At 40.0% G+C, this 18,935-nt stretch overlaps 2 protein-coding genes across 2 annotated transcripts; both read right to left on the bottom strand.

Moving 5' to 3' along the window:
* Positions 1–1,947: 1,947 nt before the first annotated feature.
* Positions 1,948–3,967, bottom strand: LOC135711906 (probable maltase). The gene is made up of 3 exons (XM_065234883.1): positions 2,865–3,967; positions 2,201–2,796; positions 1,948–2,104 (listed from the first exon to the last, which is right to left on the bottom strand). Exons 1-3 carry the CDS (start codon positions 3,927–3,929, stop codon positions 2,023–2,025), a joined length of 1,743 nt encoding a protein of 580 aa, XP_065090955.1. The 5' UTR covers positions 3,930–3,967; the 3' UTR covers positions 1,948–2,022.
* Positions 3,968–10,995: 7,028 nt separating this feature from the next.
* LOC135711907 (maltase 2-like) lies at positions 10,996–13,223 on the bottom strand. Its single transcript, XM_065234884.1, has 4 exons — positions 12,593–13,223; positions 11,968–12,537; positions 11,286–11,905; positions 10,996–11,227 (listed from the first exon to the last, which is right to left on the bottom strand). The coding sequence occupies exons 1-4, from the start codon at positions 13,115–13,117 to the stop codon at positions 11,092–11,094; spliced, it is 1,851 nt and encodes a 616-aa protein (XP_065090956.1). The 5' UTR covers positions 13,118–13,223; the 3' UTR covers positions 10,996–11,091.
* Positions 13,224–18,935: the final 5,712 nt, after the last annotated feature.

Raw genomic sequence — 18,935 nt, forward strand, 5'->3', positions numbered from 1 at the left:
CGTCAAAGCGTTGCAAAAAGAAGGGCCGGCATTCCAGTACTTGAAATCAGTATTTCCAAATTTATCTGACGCAAAGATAAAGGAAGGTGTATTTGTTGGCCCACAGATCAAAAAACTGCTCAATGATTCCGCATTCAATACAGTTTTGACACCAGATGAGGAAGAAGGAGGAAATTTCAGAAGCCCAGATTATGAGGAAGCCGTCCATGAATTGCTCAAAAATTATGAGAAAATAGGTATTAATCAAAAATATTGTGTTTGTTACATATAATTAATTTCAAATCCTTTTATTTCACTGAACACAGGTGTGAATATGTCTTTGAAGATACATTTTCTCACATGGATTTTTTCCCGGAAAATCTTGGTGACGAGAGTGATGAGCACGGCCAACGTTTTCACCAACAAATGAAGATGATGGAACGTCGTTACCAAGGGTTTTGGGATGAAGCAATGATGGGTGACTATTGTTGGTTTCTGATTCGAGAAACAAGTTCAAAACATCGAAGACAAAGTCATTCGATTCTCAATCATTTTTAATAAAACCTAAATAAATTTCTTTTGTATCAACTCGGTTTTAAATCCTGATATGCCTTAATCAAATTGATATGTAGAGAAAAGAATCTCCCATGAAAACTTTACATGCGATTTGGATGCTTACAACGACACCTAGAAAAGGAACTCTAAAGCTGTTGTATTTCAGCAACATTTTTAAGTGTTTTACAAAAGTGCTCATAAGTTCGACAATTTCCAACCGATTTCATCCATTAAAGGCTCATTTTCTCCGGTTTTGAATGGACTTTAAGAATAAATTATGGAATTATTTTTTGAATCTTTTTATCCCATTAAAAATGTTGATTAAAACAAGATTTTTTATGCAAAATTCGCAGGAAAAATAAAAAAAAGCTGTAAATTTTTAAATGACTTCAAAATTAAATTTTTAATTAAGACATAATATTCTAGTGAACGATAGCAAATTTATTTAGCTTCACTTCCATAAAAAAAGATTTAAAATTGCTGCACTAGTTCCAAAGATATTGACATTTTAGTAATCGTACTTTTGTCCAAAATTCAAAAAATCAAAATTTTTGTATATCTCAAAAATGGCTCTACTTTAATTTTTTCTGACCACGGCATTGAATTCAGCGTAGGATTTTGCATTGGAAATGATCATCACCTTACCAAGTTCGAAAATGCTGTAAACTAGTGTTACAAAAACTCATGTTTTGCTTGATTCAAGATCATCCTCGGTCCAGGCAACCCGAGGACTTATCACTATTAACAAGGCATACAAAGTAACAAGGACTAAGATGTGTTTGTTTCGTACCACGAAAAGGTGATCTACCCACGGTAAGTAATCATGGGTTTCACAATTGCCACTGTTTACCGAATGTTCTTTTGAATGAAAATGTTTAAAATATGAGGGGCGCTCATATCTCCCCGATTCGAACTAAGCAATATTTTTTTTCATGAAATACTTTTATATTTTATATAAAGCATCAAATGATTTTTTTTTGTTCGCTCCAAATGGCTGACTCAAATGATAACTTTGGGTGGCTCAGATAGTTCCCATATGCCTCGAGTGGCTTAATATAATAGCTTCTGACATTAAACCTTGAATAATACTTCGAGTGGGTGATCTAGATTCGAGCTTTGATAAGATGAGAATGTATGCCTCGAATGACTGACCCGGATGAGAAGCCTCGAGTTTCAGATGATTGTCTAAAATTAATTGCAATGTTGTTGAAAGACTGAAAATCTTCGACCCTGAAACTCTTTGATGCCCAGAATCTTAAATAAAAGGTAGCCCAATCCAAATGGTGCTGAGTCTCCCAAAATTTGTGCTGTGCGTCATATTGATCATTTTCTTTTTTACTTCTTGTCCGATCGCGATTTTTCTAGAGTTCAGGAGTTCGAAAATTTAGTAAAATTCTAAGCGTTAATAACTTTTTCCAAGTAAAGTTTAATAATTAATATAGTAAACAAAATCTAGAATTTTACTAGCATTTGATTGTATTTCAACGTTTAGACGCCATTTTTGACATTTCCTTCTAGAACAATGCCCGTTTCAGCTGGGAGAACGATCTGATCGCGGTCCAAAACGGAGCTGAAATAGAAAAAAAAAATGCATCGAAATCAGTGAATAATCTTCCCACTTATCAATCGTATGTCATTAGATAGTTAAAATTTAACCCTAACTTACCCATCGATATAGTTCGTCTGCAACGAGGAAGTAATGATCTCAAACTCCAACGGCAATCCCTCGAACACTTCGGACAGATTCACCGTTCGGGCCGATTTATGGAAGTTCAGAACGACCACAATCGTACTGACCTCGGCTAGCTCCCTCTTGTAAACGAGCAAATTCTCGTCGACCAGCTTGATATCGAACGACCCTTCTCTCAGGGTCCTCTGTTTGCGCAGTCTCAGCAGGGATTTGAAAATTTTCACGTGACTTCTCGGGGTGGATTTCTGCAGCTTGTAGTTGTTCTGCTTGTAGTAGGGGGAGACCGGAAGCCACGTTTTGGAGCTAGTGGAGAACCCGGCACTCACACTGTCATCCCAATGGAACGGAGTTCTGGCTGGGTCCCGAGAATACAGCATAAAGTCTCGAGGATTTGAGTTACACGCAGCTGGATCTACGGTGTCCTTCCAGGGGATGTAGACATCTTCCATGGCAAGCTCCTCACCGTTGTAGGCCACAGCTATGCCGGGCAACGTGTTGAGGGCGATGTTGTACAGGTCGGCACGGGCGACACCCAGTCGGGAAGCTAGACGCTTGTTGTCGTGGTTTCCTAGCTGGAAATCGGGAAAATTGCATATGGAATGGGTGAAGAGCTATGTTGGCTTCAAACAGGTCTACTTACCACCCAGTTTGCATACTGATTTGGCGGCAGAGCATCGTAAAAGCGCATGACATATTTGTGGAAATCTACAGCCGTACTGTCTTTAAAGATGTTGCTCAGAACTTCGAAGTTAAACGGAATTTGAGCTCCGCGCCGGTCTCCGGAACCATACAATCGAATGATGTTTTCTAACGGAGTATAAGCTTCAATCATCAAAATCAGATCATCGGTAGCCCCTGAGGATGCTTTGAACTCATCCAAGACCTCGCGCCACTGATATACCATTTCAAATGTTTCGTCCAGGTTTTGTGTGTAGGGATGTTCGAGATAAGTTGGATTATCCGGATCGTCGGTAGTTCCTGATTTCGGTTCATCCGGATACACTCCATTGACTGTTTCATTTTCGAATAGATATGGTAGGGCGTCAACTCTGAATCCAGTAACACCTTTTTCCAACCAAAACCGAAGCACATTTTTCATATCTTGCACAACTTTGGCACTGCGATAATTCAGGTCAGGCTGTTTGATCACAAACTGATGAAGGTAGTACTCTTGGCGCACTGGACTCCACTGCCAGGCGCTTCCTCGGAAAACACTAATCCAATTCGAAGGTGGTACACGTGTTCCGTTGTCCAGCAGTTTTCCCGGATGCCACACATAGTAATCCTCGTATCCCGGTTCCTTTTTTTCCGACTTCACGAAATACGGATGCTCATCGCTGCTGTGGTTCGGCACAAAGTCCAGAATCAGTTTCAAGTTCTGTTTCTTACACTCCTGAGCTAGGTTCTCTAGATCACTGATCGTACCAAACTCTTCATGGATGTCCGTGAAATTGGAGATATCATATCCAAAATCTGCCATGGGAGATTTGAAAATGGGCGACAACCAGACCGCGTCCAGACCGAGTTCGTTCTTGAGATAGCCTACCTTTTCCATAATGCCACGGAGATCGCCTACCCCATCGCCGTCGCTGTCCTTGAACGAGCGCGGATAGATTTGGTAGAAGTTGGCATGCTGCCACCAGTGTTCTTCCGCGGCCACGAGTCCAATCAAGAGAACGATACCGAAAATCACCACGTTTTTCATGCTTGATATCTATCAGGAAACCGCTCCATCGACATACTAACTATTGCCTGTGTTCAAATGTGGACTTTTATAGGCGTGAGACCATCTTTACATCGCCGGTGACAACAACAATAATTTTTTGCGGAAAAAAACAGTAAGTAAGCAGTTATGAATTTTACCTGTTTACAAACGGACAGGTAGTTGGCAGTAGTTTGCTTAAATCTGATGAGTTGTTGATATTTACCGTTTGATACGGTGTCACATGTATTGTTTGCGCAGTGCATCGAAACGGTTGATAAATAATATGCAATTTCCTTCTTGTTTGTTCACTTTTCCACCTCCGATGATGGTGGCGATTGTCATTACTGATAATGGTCGTTTCTGATAAAGGTTGTTTCAATTTTTCTATTGACTTTGTGATATGATGCAAAAGATACAATCATCGAGGGAGCTGGAATTTTTGTACTTGCTAACATGAAAATTACCAATTAAGGCTAAAATAGACCCATTTTGAAGAAATGCGGCTTAATTCAATAATGCGTAAATTGTTTACCCATTTAACGAGGGACTGTTACGCATTACTGGTATTTAATGAGTAACAGATTTTCATTAAATTTGGCAAAAAATTTATCCAATAATTAATTAAACCAGTTTTCTTCAAAATTGAATTTTTAAACAAATCATTGGGTATTTTCATGTTAGAGTGTATCCCTATAAACTTTGCATCAGTGTAAAAGGTTTCATTTATTAAACTCAACTCATATTTCAACGCAAAAAGTTGATAATTTAATAAGAAAACATAAAAAAATGAGATTCCTGAAGTGTAGTCGCATCTTATTGAAAACAAATAAGGTGCGTACCCAACAAACAATTACCTATTGAAGAAACGACTTCTTGACGATTTTATTCAACTGCATGCTTAATAATACTTGTACTATTTTTAATAATAACTTCTGTTCAGGCTTAGTTCACAACAATCTGGAGAATTTATTCAACCACAACATCGAAATATTTGGTGTTGAATAAGGTATGTCGAGAAGCTTTTATTCGACTTACAAGAGTTGTAACAGAGCTTGTTCGATCAAATTTTTGATTATTCAGCGTTTATTAGACATCATTATTTCCTTAAACAGCGATGGTATAAAGGTGTATTTATAAACGCTTGATTATCATGTGAAATCATGTTTAATTAGACACTATTATACATTTGTTAAATGATTATTCAATTACGGGATAATTAATCCGAAAATAAGAACGGGACAGCAGCGTAGGGCTGTTCTCTCTCGTTAGTGATTATGTTGTGTCATTTTATTTCTGTCGAAGCACGCACTAACCACACAGTCGTTAGATGGGATTCAAACCATGACCTTCCGATCACCAGCCGCTTGCCTTGCCATCTGAGCTATCTTAGAGTACATCATATGCAAAATAAGCAATAAAAGCTTGAATCTGAATACCTATCAGCACTCCCAGCCGTAACTCTAGCTAATTTAAGGATATGTGAGAATGATTTATTCATTCATAGTTGTTTTACGTGAGACCAATGTTACCTCTCCATCTCTCTAATTTCGATGGAAAGGATGCTGGGCTATTCTTTTCGATAGATTGATGAAATGGTTGTCGTGAGTGATACGATCTATGTTTACGATTTAAATTAATTAGGCGTAGAAAATTGTTAAGCAATGCAATGGAATCTAATAATGGAGCTAGAAAACAATTATTAGACGTATAATAAAGCAATCATGAAGCCCCGTAACGTGGGTAGATCACCTTTTCGTGGTACGTTACGGGATGTAAGATCTACCACCGATTCTTAGTCCTAACTTCTTCAAACTAGGGGAACAGGATTTTTCAGTAATCAAAGGAACACATCTTAGTCCTTGTTACTTTTTATGCCTTGTTGATAGTGATAAGTCCTCGGGTTGCCTGGACCGAGGATGATCTTGAAACAAGGAAAAAATGAGTTAGTTAGTCTTCACCTATGTGATTCCTAATCTTCTAATCGTTGTTCCCTAGTTTGAAGTGCTTAAGACTAGGGTTCTGATGCATGGTCATTATCGGTGTCATAGCTTGTTTTTGTTGTGAAGGAATCCAATTTTGACTGACAAAGGGGCGCGCCTTTGGAGGGTGTTCCAACTCCGAAGGGTATAAATAGCGGAACCTTTCAGTTAGAATCGATTCCTTGCTATGAAGGCAAGAATGACAACTGTATCAAAACCGAATACTTCATCATTTCTCAATAGTGATGGAGTAATACGACATGTACTAAACTAAGGACACGGGATATAAAGGGTTATACGGTCAAAATTTGGTCAATTTGGTATCGTCTACAACCGTGCATCGAGCCAAAAAACGAGCCGGACTATCGACTTACAAGAAGGTAGTGACTCCAAATCGCGATGATAAACAAAATACGACGGCCAAAGCGCGATCCCGGAGGCTGTACACGACGATGCTGACGAAGTTTGACTGCGTGGTAATGGACGACGAAACCTACGTCAAAGCCGACTACAAGCAGCTTCCGGGACAGGAGTTTTATACGGCAAAAGGAAGGGGAAAGGTAGCAGATGTTTTCAAGCACATGAAACTGTCAAAGTTCGCAAAGAAATATCTGGTTTGGCAAGCCATCTGTACCTGTGGCTTGAAAAGCAGCATTTTCATAGCTTCCGGGACTGTCAACCAAGAAATTTACGTGAAAGAGTGTTTGAATAAACGTCTGCTGCCTTTCCTGAAGAAACACGGTTGTTACGTACTGTTATGGCCGGATTTGGCATCTTGCCATTACGGTAAAAAGGCCATGGAGTGGTACGCCGCCAACAACGTGCAGGTGGTTCCCAAGGACAAGAACCCTCCCAACACGCCAGAGCTCCGCCCAATTGAGAAATACTGGGCTATTGTCAAGCGGAACCTAAAGAAGACCAAAAAAACTGCTAACTGAATATTTTTCCTGAATTTTATACTAATTGAACTTGAAAAAGAAATTTAATTTGATTTTTTAAATAAACGATTTCACCGATTTACACGCGTTTTCCCTTGACCAAATTTTGACCGTATCACCCTTTACTACAATAGATCAAATTACTGGTCGCAGTGGTGTTATGTCCCGAACAGAGGAAAAAAAAAAAGCAATCATGAATGAATACATTCGAATTAAAGCGTCAATGAATGTGCAAATTACACTTATTCAGTATGTTATTAGATCAAACTTCTGGTGTTGAATCAGGAAGACAGTCATCGTTTGTATAGCTTTTAATAAGTATATTAATCAAATCAGAGAGAGAGCAAACAGCGGAATAAAGGTGCATCGATCGATCTCAATGAGGTTTTATCAGCACATAATTTGACAACCCGTTTTATTCAGCATTGTACACTGTTATAAATCATTTATTCAATATAGGGGAAATGGCTCTAATGTTGGCCTATGGATCTAATACTGGGCCCATCGCTAAAAATCGGCTATTTATCAATTGTATCTAGAATATCGCGTCATTGGGACGGTACTAATGGATATTTTTGGTTGCTATGTATGGGCCCAAATTAGGGACACTTAGGCCGACATTACATACACTTCCCTTATATGCTTATTTGTGACTTTGAACATTGAACTTATTTGGGTATTCCAGAACATGACAAATGAAAAACTAAGTAACTCTTCTCAATACATCAATATCAGCAGAAGCCTCGGCAGAAGCTAAAATGTTCTCAAAAACGCCACAATACGTAATTTGAGTGTCACGATGTACAGGCTCCAGATAGTCTAATCAGTAAAGGCACTGTATTACCAACAATCAATACGAAACTAACGATTTTAAATTGGCTCACCACTTTAGTAGCCTATTGGTCCCAAGCAAACGATTAACATACCCTATTCTAGTCGAAATTCTAGTACTACGCAATGTTTGTTTTGATTCGCTATGAAAGTTTGACAGATAAAATGAGGGGTTATTGGTTTTTCCTATGTTTTGAGGGGTGATTCGACAAGCTTGGGACCGAAGATAGTACCAGAGGTGAGCCAAAAAGTTGAGCACGTTTCTTCGGGACCTACTTGTCTTAGAGTTACCTCTATGGTATTACCCAGCCGGAGACGGCGGATTCGATTCCCGGACCGGTTGAGGAAATCTTCGGGTTGGAAATTTTCTCGACTTCCCTGGGCTGACTAATACCATAGAGGTAACTCTAAGACCACTGGGTCCCGAAGAAAATCATTATTATTTTTGGCTCACTCAGTACCAGAACAACGGTCCCAAGCAGTCCCAAGCTATTTCACTCACCCCTGCATGTTCTGCATAAATCCACACACCCCTGATGTTATCTGTCAAACTTTCATAGCGAATCAAAACAAACATAGTGTAGTAATAGAATTTCAACTAGAATAGGGTACGTTAATCGTTTGCTTGGGACCAATAGGCTACTAAAGTGGTGAGCCAATTTAAAATCGTTAGTTTCGTATTGATTGTTGCTAATACCAACAATCAATACAAAACTAACGATTTTAAATTGGCTCACCACTTTAGTAGCCTATTGGTCCCAAGCAAACGATTAACGTACCCCATTCTAGTCGAAATTCTAGTACTACGCAATGTTTGTTTTGATTCGCCATGAAAGTTTGACACATAAAATGAGGGGTTATTGGTTTTTCCTATGTTTCGAGGGGTGAATCGATTAGCTTTGGACCGAAGAGAGTACCAGAGCTGAGCCAAAAAGTTGAGCACGTTATTTCGGGACCTTCTAGTCTTAGAGTTACCTCTATGCTAATACACTACATTGTGTTGGCCGGACAATATACAATTTCATGCTCATGTACACACTACCAAAAAGTCATGTAAATTTCCGTGCCCTGAGACATGCAAGCGGCCCAAATGACATAAGAATCAGTTGAAAGAAACGAGAAAATATATTCAATCAATCGTACTTTTCGTCGAGTTGCGTATGTTTCGGTTTGGGAACACTTAATTTTACATGACATGTTTGTTTACGTTCCATAATTTACGTTAACGCTGGATTACGTCTCGTGTAAAAATAGTTATTTTTAAGTGTGTAGATCTCAATTAATAACTGTGGAAGTGCTTCAAAAAGCAGGCGATAGCTCGTATAAGAACGTCAAAGTCAAGTATAGAGAGAGGTGTAGAAAAAAGAAAAACATCCGTCATGTACGGGTTAATAAAATGACAAAAAAGGTTCCATAACGTTAAACTGACCTAAATAACGTCAAAAGCCGCAAAACGGCCATACCGGCACCAAACTGACTTTTAAACTTCAAAATAGCCCTAACATAAACATGGTCTAAACTAGAAACCCTCAGAGGAGATGAGTGAAGATAATGTTTTGAGCCAAATGAACTGTCAAAAGCATGTCGAACATTCCCAGTAGATTTTTTTTCTTCGATTTACTGTATTAGTAGAGTGATAAGGTGTAGAAACAACTGAATAGGAGACTCACGGAAAGAATTTTCATGACGGTTATGAACATTTTTAGTATGGATTCGAATGCAGAAATCGTTACGGATTATTTTAGCTGTTTGTTAGTTGAGATCTCATCAAAATTCCCGTTTGTTAGCTGAATCTCGGTAAGTTTTTCATTAAGAATCAGCACACTTAGATAATATTACCGAACTCGGTTTAATTTTCTATCGAACCTCTTCGGTTACAAACGAGAAACCGAATAATTGGTTTAAAAACATTTTTCAGGCGTATTTATCGTAGCAGACCCGAATTTCGGTAAAATAGTATAAATTTGACAGATAGAAATGAAAACTGAACCGAAAAGTATGGTAAAGTATCAACATTTACGAATTCGCTACGTGAAAACCGAGAAACTCGGTAAACTGAACCGAATATTCGCTAAAACGTGTTAAACGTCAAACACTTAAACGTCAAACGTTCCACTTGCGCTCAACTTCACGACGAAAATTTTAACTGAAAACTCGGTTCTCTAAGCTGAGTCTAAAATTAGTCAGCCATTTTTTCTCGCGTGTGCTCGTCGGACGTGTGCAAAACATTAGTTAAATGGAAAAAGTTCTGCAGCTGCAGCAACAGGAGGATGCACATTTGAATGAAATCTTTTGTAAGTATTTGAAACTAACGGTATGATTATATTTGCAGGCATCTTGTGCTATAGTTTGTTTATACTGCCGTGAAAATGTACAAGATTATGTCTCTGCCTTGCAAAGGCATTTAAAAACCATTTGAATAAGGATGCCCAACAAACAATTTGAGTTGATCAACTGCTGAATAAGCTATTTTTTAGATGAAGAAGCTTATTTTTGCCTGAATAAGCTCTTATTCAAGATTCAATGTTTGTTGGGTGACTTCAAAGTCAGAAGCGTTACAGAAGTTTTTATTCGCCAAAACAAAAATAAATAAATATATTTTATACATTTATTTGACAAAACTTGTTTTATTTTTATGAAAATTTGAAGCAACGCATCCTTAATCAAAATTTAATGCAGGATTTGAAGCGAAAATCGAGCGCTGCCCAAGAGAACCGAATTTCGCAATTACAACAGGTGTGTCGGTTTGTTTGACAGCGTTCGGTAATTCTTGAGTAAACCGATGTTCGGTTATTTCTGCTTAAATTTATTTTTCGTCACCCAAGAAAGATTTTCGGTAGCTTTGACAGATTGTGGGTGACAAAAAGAACTAACGACAGCTCGGTTATTCCTCTTTGAACCGAACAGACTACCGAGCGTTCAGCAGATAAAAACTCAGTTGAAATCAAACCGAGTTCGGTAATATTTTCTAAGTGTGAGCCAAATAAAATGCCGAGCTAGTTGGCGGTGCCAATCTCGGCATGCAAAAACTTATAGCGAATTTGTTTATTATTCAGTTCCAACCTGGATCGGGTATCAAGATTGGATCTGCTTGTTTTCTGACAGCCAGTTTGATCGTTTGTTTTTAAAACCTACGTCAGTGTGAGGTTCGCACTGACAAAAAGTTCGGTTTCGCACCGATAATAAACAAATTCGATATTAGTGTGTAGCCAGAAAAGGCGTGGCATCTCATACCGGACGCGGCTTGGCGTTTCGAAACTCGGTTAAGGAACTTTTCGGATTGGACATTTTCAATTTAAATCGTACAAGTTTGCGCTATGGTGTATTTCCCCATATACATTTAGTTTTTTAGTGTATTTCCCCATGTAAATTTATTACTCAGAGTGAGTAAAATTCCATGTCCTATTTCATTGTTTAAAACCAAGCATAGAGCACGAGTATCGGTGCTGCCACCAACATGGAAAGTTTGACCAGAATCTGCACTGCAACATTTCTCAGAACCAACCCTTCGTACGGTTGTAGGACAACACCGTTAGCTGAAACCATATCTCTGTAAATTGAAAAATAAATATAATCATATTCCAACCACATTCACTAATATCCATTACCCTCCCGATCGTTTGGATGACACGCTTCGAACCACCACCTTAAGCTTATCCTGCGAACGCGTTTTATACTGCTTAAATAACTGCGCGACGTTAACAGTGGAAGTTGAGTTTGCAAGATTGACCACCGTAACCCAAACCTCCGATTCTTCCACGCTCGGCCCTGTTCGCAGTATCGCAAAAGTGCTAGTCCCAAGGATTGCCGTCTGGTAGTGGCAATTGCGGAAATCACTCCTCTCGCGCAACTCCATCAAGGCTTTGAATACCTTCAAGTGACTCCAGCTGGCTTGCTCCTCAGCTTGTACATTTACCGTTACGTATGCTGGTGAAACCGGTAGCCATGGTTTGGAGTGGTTTGTGAAACCTGCGTTAGTCGTATTATCCCACTGGAATGGAGTGCGAGCTGGATCTCTGGTGTACTGCAGGAAATTTTCTGGAGATCGCAAACAGGCAGCAGGATCGACCGTATCAGCCCAGCTCAGTTCGTAGTCTGTCATACCGATCTCTTCGCCCTGATAGGTCACAGAAACTCCGGGAATAGAGAGCTGAACCATCTCCATGATGTCGGTCATGTGCACTCCTCCCATGCGCGAAGCAACACGTCGTCTGTCATGGTTTCCAAGCTGGGGGATGTGTCAAAGAATGATTGGATAAGACGAGGAGGATCAGTTGGCAAAATACTTACCACCCAGTTTGGAGTCTGTCCTACGGGAACGGTGTCGAGCCATGAATCAATGACCGTTTTGAAATCGGAAGCTTTGTAATTATTAGCGTCCAATCGAAGAATCAACTGAAAGTTGAATGGCATCTGTGAACCTTGTCGACCGTTTTCGTCTTCAAAGTAGGTTTTTAGTACCGAAAGATCAGACCACGCCTCCGTCATCAGAACCCGAGTGTCTCCACCATACTGCATCTTGTATTCATCCATAACCGCACGCCATTGGTACACCATATCAACCGTTTCCGGTAAATTTTGGGTATATATATGGTTTAGGTACTCGTATACTAGCGGGTCTTGAGCGTTCCCGGAAAAAGGCTCATCCTGGAAGTTGGTATCTTCGAACAACCAATTGACGGCGTCGATTCGGAAACCATCTACTCCTTTCCTTAGCCAGAATCGCAGTACTTCTTTCATTTCTTCAACTACCTTCGGATTGCGGTAGTTTAGATCCGGTTGCTTACGGTGAAATTGATGGAGATAATACTGCTGCCGTTTATCGCTCCACTTCCATGCACTTCCATAGAAATTTTCGACCTACTCGAAAAGGAATATTCTAAATTCGTCAACTTCGATATTATCGTGAACTTACCCAATTATTCGGTGGATCGTTCTGATCCAAATTGGTACCCGGTTTGCCATCATGCCACACATAATAATCTTCGTAGCCTGCCTCGCGGTTCTCACTCTTCACGAACCACTCGTGCTCGTCACTGGTATGATTGGGAACAAAATCCAGAATGACTTTCAGTCCCAAACTCTTCGCTTCCTTCACCAAATTTTCGAAATTCGCCATCGTCCCGTACTCCGGCTGTATATCCCGAAAATTGGCAATATCATAGCCAAAATCGGCCATCGGACTTTTGTAGATCGGTGACAGCCAGAAAGCCTTAATTCCCAGAGATTTTAAGTACGGTAACTTCTGAGTGATTCCATTCAAATCTCCAATGCCATCGCCATCACTGTCTTTGAACGATCGCGGGTAGATTTGATAGAACCCGGACTGTTCCCACCAGTCACTAGCGTTCAGGTTCCGAAGGGTTTGGCCGAGTGCACACCACACCGGAACCAGTAATAGGAAAGCACACGCCAACCGACTGCTCATCATCGTTGCCATTTGTGACTCGCACCTTAACGATCATTAGCGCCACTACTTTGCAACTGCAAGTTGTGCGAAAACTTCAATGTGGTTTTGGCAATGGACTTTATTGACTGAAATGCTCGTGACGAGTGGGGCACTATCATTAAATCAATCTAAAAATGCAATACCTTATCACACCGTCGGGCTTGTTTTTTTTTTCTATTAAAATTTATACCTTCTGGGTAAAGCGTTATCTGAAACTCAACATTTACAGTTTTAATTCAAAAGGGAGATTTTCGCGCATCGGTGCTTTACCGGATGATTGCAGAAACGCGGTGCTAGCAACCGGTGGAAACTAATGATTTTTAAACGAAAAGTTACCTCTATGGTTCTAGTGTGCATGTGAGCCTCCTTCCTGGTCGGTCACGCTGTAGACTATCTTTCAAAACACTGATCATTTAGGGAGTACATGTCTTTTGTAAAGTAGTTCAGGTGACCAAGGCCTTCCTGCAGGGTGACATATTAGTGCAGAATTCTCTTACTACGTGGCACTAGTGATGCTTGTGAAACGCCTGTATGATCTATTTTTTATTATGTTTATTTTCCGTCGGTTTATGAATAACACGTAGTGGCAGGCAACGATGCCAGAGAGGTGACTCAATTCCTGGAACCTAGATATCGACCTCATCAACATATGGGGCAGGATTAGGGTTGTCAATGACTCACAATTCACATCACTTGCACCACGTAGTGAGATAATTCTGCACTAATCTGTCAGGAAGGCCTTGGTCACCAGAAACTATTTTGTAGAAGACACCTACTTCCGAACTGATCAGGTTTTTTTTACAAAACCCACCATGTTTTCACATGCAAAAGTATTAAAAAAAAATGATTTCTATGCCATTCATTAAAAATAATCAAACATTTGCCAAGGAAATGTTACTTACTGATGTGTATTAGTAACCGGCGCATTTGATATACGAAATGAAATTGTAAGCGTGCGTATTCGATGAGTAAATGAGATCTGTCATCTCTTTGTACGAGGTTTTCTACACGATAGGCTTCAAGCCACATACGAATAAACGGATCGAGTGAGTCGAATTCGAGACCTGAAATAGAGCAGTTGAACTTACATTTTATCTCCCTGTGTCACCGTCATTCTACCGTTATACCTCTATGCAGTTTGGTTTCACCCAGGGTCGGTGATCATAAAAGTGACGGCGTGGAAAAGTTATCGCGTGTAAAAAGTGAAGTAAATCTCCCTCTCGGACTAACCCACAGTAGCATCGCCTTGCAAGGAACTGGCGGCGGCTCGCTTTGTAAGATCGGTCGATTATACCTGAGGAATTTTGGAGTGGTTTTATCACGCTGTGGTGGCGATTTTCGGCTTGGAGGTCGATTTCTCATAAGACTACGTCACCGCGTGGCTAATACCATCTATAGTTGAAATAATAATTCGTAAGCACATTGGAGTGATCCCCTACAAAATCGTTGGCAAAGGTCAAAAGGAGTACTGCTGTATTTTGTAAAAACAAAGCTACTGGTGATCAAAATCTGAGATGAAATAAGCATGAGTACGTCCAGCATTGCGTGCACCATGGATCCATACCGTAGAGGTACCAGTTTCAATGACTGGTACACCCGGTTAAAATATTTTTTCTTAGTTAATAAAGTAAAGGACGAGGACAAAATGGCTTATTTCGTTACCCTCAGTGGGCCTGTCATGTTTGAGGAGATCAAACTATTGTACCCTGCGGGAAATTTTGAAGAAGCGTCTTTTGGCGATTTAATTGCGAAACTGAAAAATAGATTAGACAAGATTGACCCGGACTTAGTCCAACGATATAAATTCAGCACAAGAGTTCAAAACCCCGATGAAACGACGGAGGATTTCATTTTGGCTTTAAAGCTGCAGGCAGAGTTTTGTGCTTTTGCAAACTTTAAAGATGTTGCTATTTTGGACCGCATTATTGCGGGTTTACGAGATAAAAATCTAAGACAACGGCTTCTTAGCGAGGAAAAACTTTCCTTGGCCAATGCCGAGAGAATAATTGCAACCTGGGAAGTAGCAAGGGCAAATGCAGGTACAACAAATGAGCAACAAAATGGTAATTCAGGACTAGTAGCCGCAATTGGCAATGGCCCGGGTTCAGCATTGGGGAAGCTGATCAACACATATAAACTAGCTGCGCGTTACCAAGCGGATGCTCGAGCGGATGAGGTCAACACGGAAGCAGGAAGCAGTCGCGGTCCGGTCAAGACCAGGTTAGGTTTTAGGCCCTACGATAGAGAGTATGCTAGCAGGGACGGACAAAGGAGCTACGGAACAAGATCGGTCAACTTTAGACAAGGAAATGGTGGCAGGATGGAGCGTCATAAACCAGATTACTCGCGCATGTTCTGCAACTTCTGTGGTATGAAGGGACATATTAAAAAGAAATGCTTTAAGCTTAAAAATATGCATCGGGATACAGTAAACTTGGTTGATTCTTACAGACCAGGTCCATTGGCCGACAGACACATAAATGAGTTGATGGAAAGGATGCGTACCAATGATTCGGAGGAGGAAGATAGTGACTCAGGTACTGATTGGAAACGCAAGCGCGATGGCGCATAGATCGCAACTGCGAGTGTCGAAGGACCGTCAATGGCAGCCGTTAGTTGTTCTCAACAGGATCGATCCGAAAGTAAGGGAGAGTGAAAATCCAATCCAAGGAACTTCGATTAGGTCGAATGATCGCGCAGAGATGATAGCAATCGAGGATCCATCAAGTGAATTTGTTACAACAAGTAGAAAAAGAAGACATAACGATGTCCAAGGGGACAAAGAAGACTCGGTTTTCGAACCAAGAAGATCGAAACGTGTTAAGAAGATGAATAGACTTGCCGAATTCTACTACGATTAGGTTTGGATAGCTAAATCATTTCGGATTGATATTTATCGTTTTTGAGGTTGATGTTTTGAATTGAAGATATTGTATATTTGTGAATTTTTATAGTTACATTGACAAGGTCAAGATCAGAACTTTCTTTTCAAAAGGGGAAGAATTGATGTGTATTAGTAACCGGCGCATTTGATATACGAAATGAAATTGTAAGCGTGCGCATTCGATGAGTAAATGAGATCTGTCATCTCTTTGTACGATGTTTTCTACACGATAGGCTTCAAGCCACATACGAATAAACGGATCGAGTGAGTCGAATTCGAGACCTGAAATAGAGCAGTTGAACTTACATTTTATCTCCCTGTGTCACCGTCATTCTACCGTTATACTTCTATGCAGTTTGGTTTCACCCAGGGTCGGTGATCATAAAACTTACCAATAATTTGCTAATAATTCACGCTAAATTTCACTTGCAAATACTTCTTCTTCTCTTTTCAAGCTTATTGCTTATCGCATATAAGTTTATTGCGTGCTCTCAACTTAGTGTTCTAAATGCACTTCCAAAGTTATTAATTGAGAGCTTTCGATGCCAATACCAATGCATGAATTTGTATAAAGGGTGATACGGTCAAAATTTGGTCAATATCAACTTGACGTATTTCTTTCAATTTTGCATTTATAAAACCTGAACACCCCTCATTTTGAAGGTGTGTGTGTGTAGAATGTTGCTCCTATTTTGATTTTGGAATTCACTCTTCAGTTGTCAAAATGCCGTCCAAGCAAGAAGAGCAGCGTATCAAAATTTTGCTCGCGCATCGCGAAAATCCGAGCTACTCGCACGCAAAGTTGGCAAAATCGCTAAAAGTTGCCAAATCAACCGTTACAAATGTAATTAAAGTGTTTGGGGAACGTTGTTCGACAGCCAGGAAGTCTGGATCGGGGGGAAATCGAAAACCGGAAGCCGCTGAGACGACAAAGAGAGTTGCCGGTAGTTTCAAGCGAAACCCTAACCTCTCTCTCCGAGATGCCGCAAATAAGCTGGGTGTATCGTCTACAACCGTGCATCGAGCCAAAAAACGAGCCGGACTATCGACTTACAAGAAGGTAGTGACTCCAAATCACGATGATAAACAAAATACGACGGCCAAAGCGCGATCCCGGAGGCTGTACACGACGATGCTGACGAAGTTTGACTGCGTGGTAATGGACGACGAAACCTACGTCAAAGCCGACTACAAGCAGCTTCCGGGACAGGAGTTTTATACGGCAAAAGGAAGGGGAAAGGTAGCAGATGTTTTCAAGCACATGAAACTGTCAAAGTTCGCAAAGAAATATCTGGTTTGGCAAGCCATCTGTACCTGTGGCTTGAAAAGCAGCATTTTCATAGCTTCCGGGACTGTCAACCAAGAAATTTACATGAAAGAGTGTTTGAATAAACGTCTGCTGCCTTTCCTGAAGAAACACGGTTGTTCCGTACTGTTTTGGCCGGATTTGGCATCTTGCCATTACGGTAAAAAGGCCATGGAGTGGTACGCCGCCAACAACGTGCAGGTGGTTCCCAAGGACAAGAACCCTCCCAACACGCCAGAGCTCCGCCCAATTGAGAAATACTGGACTATTGTCAAGCGGAACCTAAAGAAGACCAAAAAAACTGCTAAGGGCGAGCAGCAGTTCAAGGCAAACTGGCTTTCTGCGGCGAAGAAGGTGGACAAGGTGGCTGTACAAAATCTGATGGCAGGGGTCAAGCGTAAGGCCCGGCAATTCGGATTTGGAAAAGCGGAAGCCTAACTGAATATTTTTCCTGAATTTTATACTAATTGAACTTGAAAAAGAAATTTAATTTGATTTTTTAAATAAATGATTTCACCGATTTACACGCGTTTTCCCTTGACCAAATTTTGACCGTATCACCCTTTATTGTGTGGCAAGCACAATTGAAAATATTCCGAAAAAGTTTTCATTCAAAATATTGTGCTCGTAGTTTGAAACTTTTCTTTACACATATTTATTTATTTATTTCGACAAGCAAAGTAGACTACATACAATGGTTACAATGTTTTACTTACATTATTTCTATTATGTTTTAGATGGGTTTAAATTTCTTCTTTTGACATAGTTATGCTAATGACTTAACAGTGTAGATTATACTGTCGCATCATTCGATTGAAGGGGCCATTTTTTGCGTAATTTGTTCTGTGTGATTTTTCTGAGAATAATTTTCGTGTTCTTAGATGCCGACAGGGTGTGTAGAAGTTTAATTGTGAAAGTATTTCTGATGATTCTATGCGATGTGAAATAATGCCATTGGTAAAGAAAAGCATTGCAAATTCGCGGCGTTCTTTGAGTGTTTGTAAGTTGATGAGCATACAGCGTGCTTCTTATGATGGAAGAGGAAATGCGGTCCAATTCAAATTGAGAATGGCATATAAAAGGAATTGTTTTTGGACGGATTTAATGCGTTCCTCGTGTATGGCAATATACGGATTCTATGCTAGGTTACATATTCCAGAATAGATCTTACGTATGTAATATATAATAATTTGATAGTGTATGTGTCTTGAAAATTATAGCTGATCCTTTTAAGCCAAACAAACTATTTGCTTTCGTTATGATTGTATTATAATGTTCTACAAAAGTGACTAGACTCCAAGGATCACACCTAGGTCCCTTACAAATTTACATTTTTCTACTTTTTGGTAGCCTAAAAATATTTCAAAAAGAGGTGTTTCTATTTTTCTGCTAAATACAATTGTGTTGCATTTTTTTACATGGAGTTGGAGTAGACTTTTACTACACCCAGGGTTGAATAAGTTGATTTCATTCTGGAATTCTTCTGTGTCGCTAGAATTACTTATTTCCAAGAAGAGCTTCATGTCGTCTGCATATATAAGAACTTTTTGATATGTCCTACCATGGACTAGAGATTGACCGTGATAGATATACAATAGAAACACTTCTTGCTAGTTGGT

The sequence above is a fragment of the Ochlerotatus camptorhynchus genome, unplaced genomic scaffold (genome assembly GCF_037179485.1).
Source record: "Ochlerotatus camptorhynchus isolate MF236.1 unplaced genomic scaffold, CSIRO-AGI_Acam_v1.1 ptg000443l, whole genome shotgun sequence".
NCBI lineage: Eukaryota > Metazoa > Arthropoda > Insecta > Diptera > Culicidae > Ochlerotatus > Ochlerotatus camptorhynchus.

Coding starts and splice junctions, on each gene's coding strand:
- LOC135711906 (XM_065234883.1), bottom strand. CDS start 3,929: ATGAAAAACGTGGTGATTTTCGGTATCGTTCTCTTGATTGGACTCGTG. Junction 2,797..2,864: donor ATCAGTATGCAAACTGGGTG/GTAAGTAGACCT, acceptor CCCGATTTCCAG/CTAGGAAACCACGACAACAA. Junction 2,105..2,200: donor CAGACGAACTATATCGATGG/GTAAGTTAGGGT, acceptor TTTCTATTTCAG/CTCCGTTTTGGACCGCGATC.
- LOC135711907 (XM_065234884.1), bottom strand. CDS start 13,117: ATGGCAACGATGATGAGCAGTCGGTTGGCGTGTGCTTTCCTATTACTG. Junction 11,906..11,967: donor GACAGACTCCAAACTGGGTG/GTAAGTATTTTG, acceptor CACATCCCCCAG/CTTGGAAACCATGACAGACG. Junction 11,228..11,285: donor TCATCCAAACGATCGGGAGG/GTAATGGATATT, acceptor TTCAATTTACAG/AGATATGGTTTCAGCTAACG.